Genomic DNA, 9094 nt, shown 5'->3' with positions numbered 1-9094 from the left:
CTTTCTGCCACACAACGGTCCCATGAAAACTCAACACAATGACAATTCAACACACCTTTAAAAAAAGTGACAGTGATAGTCATGAAAAGTGACTAAACTAAAACTTGGCTTCTTTTTTTTTCATAAAATGTGCTTTCTCTTTTTTTAAAGGTGTGTTGAATTTTTCATTTTGACGAGTTATCCAGTCACCATGAAGTAGATACGAAGATCATCCAGAATGTAAGGTTACAAGGGCTCCTGAGGCAGGGGAAATTTTTTTGTTTCGACGTTGGCACACCTGGCATATAGGGGGGATCCTAAAGGTATGTTTGTAAGGTCCCGCTTGTTTGTCGGCCATTTTTTCAGTCACAGTAAATTCTTTCGATGGAGAGGTCGTCGCGTGCTCCCGCCACCTGCCGTCAGTGCGAGATCTGCGTGAATTTTTGGATCGTTTTGAAAAGCTACATGCTCACCATGCCTCGGTGAACATTAAAAAAATTCGAACATGTAGTGCGGGCGTTTGGCTTGGCTTGCATAGAGTTGCAAGCGCTTGCTGCTGATCGGGCCTATGTCGGTATTTTATGTACAAGTCAAAAGGATCTTACGGCTTACGGCAAACGCTTGTGAGGCAACCATACGTTCGCACATTTGTTAGTAGAACTTCCGAACTGGCGATAGACGGACACCTTTTCGTAATGGTTTTGGCGTAAATTGTATTAAAATGCATATTATCGCTAATATTGTTATTATTTCTAACATTATTATGTTACATAATTTGAATGCACTTGTTTTATATGTAATTCTTAAATTGTACTCAAAATAAAAACTACCATAATGAGCCTAGTATGGTAGTTGCGAAAATCACAAAAATTGTAATTTGTAAAATTTGTAAATAATTTTATATTAAACAAAATGTTAAAGCCCCGAGGGCGGAAATAAATAAATTATATTTCAGAATTTTCAAAATTTTGTTTTTATTTGAAATTTCCTTTCCTTTTGTCTTCACATTCAAATAAAAATAGGTTAACGTAAACATAATATCCTATGTAGTTACTTCGACGCCCACCACGCATGGACACTCCGAACATATTGGCGCACACGAAAGCGCGTAGATGTCGACGTTTGACTGCCTATACTTGCCAAGCATTTGGACAAGCGACTTGTGACAAGGGTGTAGACGTAGAATTAGGGTTAATGTGGGAATGAATGAACGAGTGAAGTCCCAACATCCATTTCTCAATCCTACAATAATTATAATAAAAAAGAAGAACAAATTGGTTTAAAAATAATTTATTTAAACTATATTTAAACAAAAGTATTAGTTATGTATCACTAGTATATTTGGAAGGTTCTGGATTTGCCGCTGTAGGACTTGGTGGAACCCAAGATGTAACGGAAGTAGCCAAAATGCTGAATGCGGTAGGTTCCCACTGGAGCCTTGTCGGTCACCTCCCAGTAGATGTTCACCTTGCTGGTGCCAAGGATCAGAGATGTCCTCTCCCAAACAAATCTGCAAATAAAATATGCATGTAAAATATTGTCTGACAAATGAAAGAATTCAGCTGATCGTTGATGTTGAAACATCTTGGTAGGAGGCTTGGACAGCGGGAAAAATATCTGAATACAGACTGTACAGATGGATTTTATATGTACTAGATGTTGGAAGGCTCGGCTGTCCAAAGGTTCATTTCTTAGCTGCTTGAATGTCGGCGTGTTCCTAGCGGATATCTAACATTTGTACACTTCCAGTGCAGGCTATGCAGCCTGTGGATATGCAGCTTGGATATGCAGCTTATGCAGATATGCAGCTTGGATATGCATCCATTCCCCGGTGGATATGCAGCTTAACAGAAATTTAATCAATTTTATGGTATTTTAATGTTACCTTGTTTCCCAATGAGCATCCGTGGCCACCACCTCCCACGAGCCGTCCTGTTCGATGTACCTCTCCACCGACAAGTAAGATTTCTCCGTCATCAAATTGTTACGTGGATTTCCAGACACCTGTAAAATAAAGAATTCAAAATGATGCAATCAGAGACACTGGGATCATGACATTCCCAATTGGGATTTATTGTGAGGCTGACAAGAGGAGTAGGTACCCGGCAATAATATCTGGTCACCAAAAACGGCTAATGCCATTTCTAGCAACGTTTCAATTTTAAATGGTAGTCTTTAACGAGGGTGATATATTATCTCTCCATAGACAATAGAAATAAAGTGAAATGTGGCCTGGAAGCATGCAGCCTTATTTTTTTAATGACAAACCGCAAGTGGGAACCACTGTAGCTTGTAGTAGTATGGGTACACAACGATGTTGGCGACACTTCTTTGTGTGTAGTTATACTGAAAGTGCAGTTCATAACACTTCCCCCTTGTTCCTATTATCTATTTATCCATTGTGTGCTGCAAACACTCTATAATATCTAGGTAAGTTTAATACCGTATCAGCCAATAATTTCAAAATATGTTTTTATTGCGCTTTCTATTGAACAACCCAAGACTGCTTGTATTCGGTTGAAGTCGATACCGCGAATGAACTATCCTCAGTACATAAGCAGGCAAGAATGCGTATAGCCCTAGATGGTAATGTTGTCCATACTGAACATTTTTACAAATGGTTCTTCTGCGGTTGTTTAATATTGAAACAGTTTTATAGTACAGTATTTCACATTCCAGTTCCTACCCAAAATGCCCTATCCCTTGTTTTTATTCCATACATAAAGGTCTATCTTATCTTGGAAAAAAGCAAAAAAGAAAATTTGAAAAAACAAGACCAAAACAAGTGTTATTTTGTTTTGATGTTTGAAAATTCGTTGTTGTTGAAAGTTGCATATTATTTCGTTCCTCGTAACAATTAATCTTCGTAAAAGAGTGTAAATTATCATCCCCAAGTTAAATACATTAAATAGTGTCGTGTGGTGACTACAAAACAGTTCTTGTTGCGGAAACAACGGTGCTTATTAGATGTACTAATGATAGTGCCAACAGAACCCTCCAGGAATCACCAGAACTTCCAAAAATCAAACACCATTAACGCGGCCACAACGTTTATTGTTTTCCATCGGCCAAGGAATAAAAATATATTGTGGCCCTGCCCCAATGTTTCATAATTAAACAAATATTTGGAACAATATTTGGAACACGAAACACACCCAAAAGGAACTTCTTGTGTTATTCTTTATTCTATATGTACAACCTTTAGTGAAAATCCTAATAAAAATAGAAAATTGATGGGGGTACTCACAAATTTGACGTGGACCACATTTCCAGAGGTGTACCTCTCATTGGGTTCCAAAACGCACTCTCCGAAGGCGAGGCCCCAGGGGGCAATGTCGAAGATGACCGGGGTCACCAGGGAGATTAGGTCATTGGAGAAATCAGTGGGTGTTGGCCCGGGGTCTAGTGTTCTGTCCTGTCAACAACAAATGAGAGGTCAAACTGAATATGTACATGTATAAACAATTGGTGCATGATTCTTGAATAATGTTGAAAGGTGTTTTAGTTTACCTCGATGAGAGCCTTTGCCAGGTCGTTGAACTGGTTCAGATGAATGGTGAGCGTGTGTGGGCCGAAGATTGTAGATGCGGCTTCATATCTTTGCGCCTGAAACAAACAATAAAGAAGCCGTTAGCGTTTAATCTCCATGTAAGTATATAATTCGTACAGAAAATACAGATGATGAAAGTTCAATGTTTAGGAATCATAGGTATTGAACATAGACATATGAATATTAGTAGACCTGCCCTAAGTGATTAAAAGCGTATTATTCCCCACTCCCCATACCGCTTCCATTGGAGCCGGCTGGGCTCGCGTATGGCCTCCCGTGAGTCTAGAATATGTGACGTCATCATTCTTGTTCGAACTAGCGTCGAGCTAGCGATTCTCAAGTGTGCGCATCGTTGTTACTGGGAAGTAAATTATGAACATTTATAGAAGTGTCTTAACTAAATACGTAAACAAAATATTCGACTCTGAAAATAGAAGAATTTTTTTTTGCCGAATTTGGACTTCGCAAATTTGTTTATAACGTGGCGAGTAATTTGCGCTTCCATGTAAAAATGTCTATTCATTTAAAAGCAGATTTTACTTTTAAGAACTAAATGGTGATATTATAATGTGAGATGCCTATATACTGTCAGATTGATTTATTGACGAATCACAGTCAGCATTACCCCCTTCGTTCTTCAACAGTTGATTTTACCCCTCACCCTTAATTTCTAGTCTATTAATATTCATATGTCTGTGGTATTGAATTATAATTCAATATTGCTAATGCGGCAGTCAGATGGGGGCTATTGCAAAGAGCAATTAACCTCCCTGTACTCACAATAATTGGATAAAACGGAACACTGACAAAAGAGAACATGATAGTGTGATAGTTCCAGCTACAAGACCTAGATGTCTCTAGTGTATGTGGGTAGTATATAGGGTCGCCCCTTAATTAATGGTGGGTACAAAAGTACGGGGAACCGTGAGGTTTCGAGAATCAGAGAGATTTTGAGAGGATAACAGAAAGGATGTTAACCTCCAGGCCGTCCTATACACTCGTTCTTGATTACATATGAGTTTTTGGTCTAAATAAACAGTGTTTTGTCGTCAACAAGGCATTATTATTTCAAGAAACAATTCACAACAGTTAGGTTAGGTTAGTTGGTTATTACTTATTCTTTTTTCATTCACTTTTCTTTTCTTCAATGGTCATGGCACCACTTTATACATAGAACCCAGGGGGTGGAAGTTGTAAGTGAAGGAATTATACCATGTTGTTTACCTCGTATTCCTCGGGAGTGGCGACATAATCGCTGTAGGTGTTGGACAGGCCGGCCACGACGACCTTGACATCTTTGCCGGCGGCAGCGAAAGTGTTGGTGAGCACGGAGCGCATGCGGCGTCCCGACATGGTGGTGAACTCGCCGGGCACGGCAGCCAGGACCAGGTCCCCAATCAGCGCCAGCTGCGAAGACACAATGGTCGGCTGCCACTCGTACGGGAACGTTATCTGGAATGGAAAAGTTAGGTTAGATTTTATATTCAATGTACATGGAAATATTCATTTACGTACATATTCTTTTTTTCTGTGTGGTGGAAGAGACTCAAATAGTCAATGTGGGATGGGAAGGTTTTTCAGTCAACGGCATCTGGATTCACTAGGTTCCGCAGAGATGTGCCTTTGGGAATCTGATGGAAGGGACGTTCATCTACGATGTGAATTGTTGTTTGATTACGTCCACATTCACGCAATTCAGGTTCCCGTTACAGCGTTGCCCGTCACGGCATAAGACAGTAAGAGACGGTGCATGTGTCGTGACACAAGCGTGCTGGCATTAAGTTGTGGACCCGTGAAAGAAATAAAGATTTTTTACTGAACAAGAATATCACCGGAGACCAAAATGCCATCTACAATAATTTTTACACCGAAAGAGCTCAGGAATCGCTGGCTAAAGTTTTCAGATTACGTCCTGATACACCCTGTATAACAAAGCAGAAAATTATTTTTTTTTTTTATTTTGTAAGAAATAAACAGCTCTATTTATAAGTTGAACGTGAGGTTAAACAAAGTTTAGCTAAAAGAGTTTCTTTTGCTAATTTTGGTTCGAGAAAGCGAGTTTTATTTTGTCTTAAAACTAATGAGAGGGTAAAGGGAAGAGGAATATAGGATAAGGATGGTAGATGCTCTCGATACATTTTATATTGATGCATTAATTTATGATCGATCGATTACTTTGATATTTCTGAAGGTTATTGCTAAGAAAGTCATAATGTGTACATATACGGGAACACTTTAATTTAAAAAAAAGATATCTCACCCTTCCAGTAGCCAGCAGGATGGGCTTTGGCTTCTGGCATTCAATGTCATCGGGGGTGGGCTCGGCCAGCAGGTTGCGCACTGAGTTCCACAGGGGGTTGCCGGTGGTGGTGCCCTGGCTGAAGTTGAAGGCCCCGGGGCCGTCTGTGGTGCCCGCTGCAAAGCTGTAGCCCATGGCCGGCAGGCAGCCGCGTACCGGGGCATCCTAAAATACATATTATCTGTTAAATACAGATACAGATTCCAGGCTATAAAACTATTCAATTCACTTCCAACACAATATAAAACATCTAATCTTACAGAATACAAAAAACACATATGGAACTGGCTACAATCCTGTTAATATTTAACTTTTTATATTTCACTTTTTTGGAATAACTATGGAAAAACTACTGTTATAACTATGGAAAAATCGATTTTATATTTTAATTTTTAATGTTTCTCTGTGTAACCAACTCCACTGTATTGTTTTAGAATTATATAACTTTACAATTGAAAAAGTCCTCCACAACACAGGTGAACTCCTAGCGTGGAGGACAATATACTATACCATTGTTTAACAAATATATTAAAGAATAAATAAAAAAAAAAAAAATAAAAAAAAAAATCACCAATTAAAAATTGATTTGGAAACAAAAGAACTAACTAACATTAACAAAAACCAAGAACTGATAAGTAGCAAAAATAACTCATTCATCACCTATGTATATTTCACCGTTTATCCTATAGTTTATTTTAATCATCATCATCTCATGCATACTCTTTTATTATTCTGACTCTTGACCAGTGGCGGCCAGCTAATATGTGCTCCCGAGCGCCGAACAACCAACAAGATTTCCGACATGACTAATCACAATACGTAACTCGGTTCGGTTATAATATCTCATTCAAAAGGTACCTACTTATTAAGCGCGCTTAACTTGCAGACCGACTTTGACTTGTGCCTATGTTCGTAGCAGTTCGTTTTCGATTGCGATCCAAAATTTAACTGCTTTGTCGCATATTCTGTGGAACAGTCGAAAGCGTGGGTACATACCAGTTCATACTATTCTTTGCAAATAATACCATATCATGGACGGCGTTCGGGGTTTTACCACCACATCAGAAGGAACGGTTTATTCAGTAGAAAGTTAAACTAAAACGCGTATGTTTAATGTTATTGTCGATATCGTGGTTTTAATTTACCATCTGCTATTTTCAGCGAATGTTTCGCTTCTTGGATACAAGCATTTAAGATAAAATTTGTCATTAAGAGTTGAGTGATGGTCAGATTACTTATTATCAGTTCAGTCAGTACTCGCCGTTGCCGGGCACGGTCTGTTGAATTAAAAAATGTTCTTACTCTGCGAAAGTTTTTAAGTTTAATTGCAGGTTATATCGATCTTGTATATCAATTATTAATAGGGTTATCAATTGCAGGTTATACTAATTTATGATTACTTTTGTGTTTGTTCAAAGTATAAATTAAGAATGAGTTTGAATGTGGAATACATTAAGAACAATAGGTCGAGTTTTGAAAACAAAGTGATAATAAAAAATGCCTGTCCACCTAAAATCTGAACTGATAATAAAACAAGAGTGAAAATCTGGATCGAAGAAGTTTACTCGATCATTTAACAAAACAATGTATAACAAAGCTTCGTAGCTCTGTGCATGTGATCAATTGAATAGTTTATTTTGTTTTACGTGTTTAATTTACGATGTTGATTCAGTTTGGACAATCAGCGGTGTTACTGATGTAACTCACCTTTCTTAAAAAATCAAAAAACATAATTCTTCGTTATTTACATTTACAAAAAGTGTTGAGCTTAAAGGTTTTAGGAAAAGTTGACATCAGAATGCAATTGGATTCTGGCTACCGTGCCTAAGTTAAACACCATAATGAGCTATTTAATAAAAATCGATACAGGTCAAATTTCCCAGAACATGATTTCAATGTTACGTTTAAAACGTATGACTTCCTAAATAAAGTTCAGTAAAAGTGAACTCTGTAGAATTTACGCCCGCGACGATTTTTCAAAAGCTAACGGCCCTTTATCAATTTTACAAATTTTTTATAGTACTTGTTTATTAGAAGACTTTCCCGAGACTGTGAAATTACTAAAACTTTTGTGCACCATTCATGACCTTTGGAATGACCTCAGTTGAAAGCTAAAGATGTTTCTCAACGTTAAAAAGAATAAAATCTTTTTTAAACACGTTGAGCCAGGACAGACTGATCGCACTATCAGTGTTAAGCATTGATAGAGGTCTTCGCTAAACAAAAGGAGCAGAGAATAGAACTTCTTTAGAAATAGGTATGTACCTTTATTTAATTTATTTTATGACTTAATGTTGTAATCCGGTGAACCCCCATATATTTTGACCACCGGCCGCCACTGCTCTTGACATGGTTCGACTCAAGTATCTAATCCACTTGTGTTAAGTCTTCCTCAGGCGTCCCCAACTTCTACTACCATTCACATTTGCGTCATATATTCTCCTTACACTCCTTTCTTTGCTCATTTGTTCTACATGCCCAAACCATCTAAACGCCCCTTTCTTAATCTTATTTGTTACGCTTACATCTGCCTTGCATTCTTTGCGGATCTTTACATCTCTCACACGATCATACATATATGATTTTACTACACATACGCCTCAGGGATCTCATTTCAAAGCATTCAGTCTACTTTCATCCTTTCTCTGCCCGTTCCATGCCTCACTTCCATACATCAGGGTAGGTACCAGCATTCCATTGTGGACTGCTAGCTTTGCTTCTTTGGACATTTTTTTTTAGCGTTGCCAACTCTGCGTTCAGTCCTCCATTAATGGAGCTACCTGCATTTGCCTTTCTTTGGCTCTGTCAGCCTTCCCATCCCATGTAAACTTACTTTTCTTCTATCCGTTAGTTACCAAAGTTGCCTTAACTTGTGTTTATTTTGGGCAATATTGAATATTACTATGGTTGAATGAATGCGGTCTATAGTATACCGGAAACGTCTATGGTCACAGACATTTAAAAAAAAGTGGTAATTTTAACATGCAAAGAGATGTTGAATTTTTTTAAAACCATTTTTAATGAAAACTAAATGCAGACTACGCAATATAAAACATTGTGTAGAATAGTCCGTGACAGGAACATTAGTGATATATTTTTGTATTTGGTAGAAACTTAGGGCGGCTTGCACCATAAGTTAAATTTGATTTAAATATAATTTTAAACACATTATTTGATTTAAGTCGACTTGGCGTCTTGCACCACAAAATTTAATTCGTTAAATGCGTTTAAAGAACTGTCAAAGTTAAATACCCAAAAGCGGCTGT

At 37.9% G+C, this 9094-nt stretch overlaps 1 protein-coding gene across 3 annotated transcripts in view; it reads right to left on the bottom strand.

Moving 5' to 3' along the window:
* Positions 1 to 1284: 1284 nt before the first annotated feature.
* The window catches only part of CDase (neutral ceramidase), a 73514-nt gene continuing 65704 nt past the window's right edge, over positions 1285 to 9094 (bottom strand). For all 3 annotated transcript variants that reach the window (XM_089641163.1, XM_089641164.1, XM_089641165.1), the window contains 6 exons: positions 5790 to 5993; positions 4754 to 4981; positions 3490 to 3585; positions 3227 to 3394; positions 1865 to 1983; positions 1285 to 1489 (listed from right to left, as the gene is read on the bottom strand). In XM_089641163.1, coding sequence (XP_089497289.1) covers positions 1312 to 1489; positions 1865 to 1983; positions 3227 to 3394; positions 3490 to 3585; positions 4754 to 4981; positions 5790 to 5993 — 993 coding nt within the window. In that variant the 3' untranslated portion in view covers positions 1285 to 1311. The remainder of the gene's footprint in view (positions 1490 to 1864; positions 1984 to 3226; positions 3395 to 3489; positions 3586 to 4753; positions 4982 to 5789; positions 5994 to 9094) is intronic.

Source organism: Hesperophylax consimilis, chromosome 16 (genome assembly GCF_061612785.1).
Source record: "Hesperophylax consimilis isolate HC1 chromosome 16, BYU_Hcon_1.0, whole genome shotgun sequence".
Classification (NCBI taxonomy): domain Eukaryota; kingdom Metazoa; phylum Arthropoda; class Insecta; order Trichoptera; family Limnephilidae; genus Hesperophylax; species Hesperophylax consimilis.
Note: the sequence above shows the minus strand (reverse complement) of the source record. Positions and strands in the feature narration are given on the sequence as shown.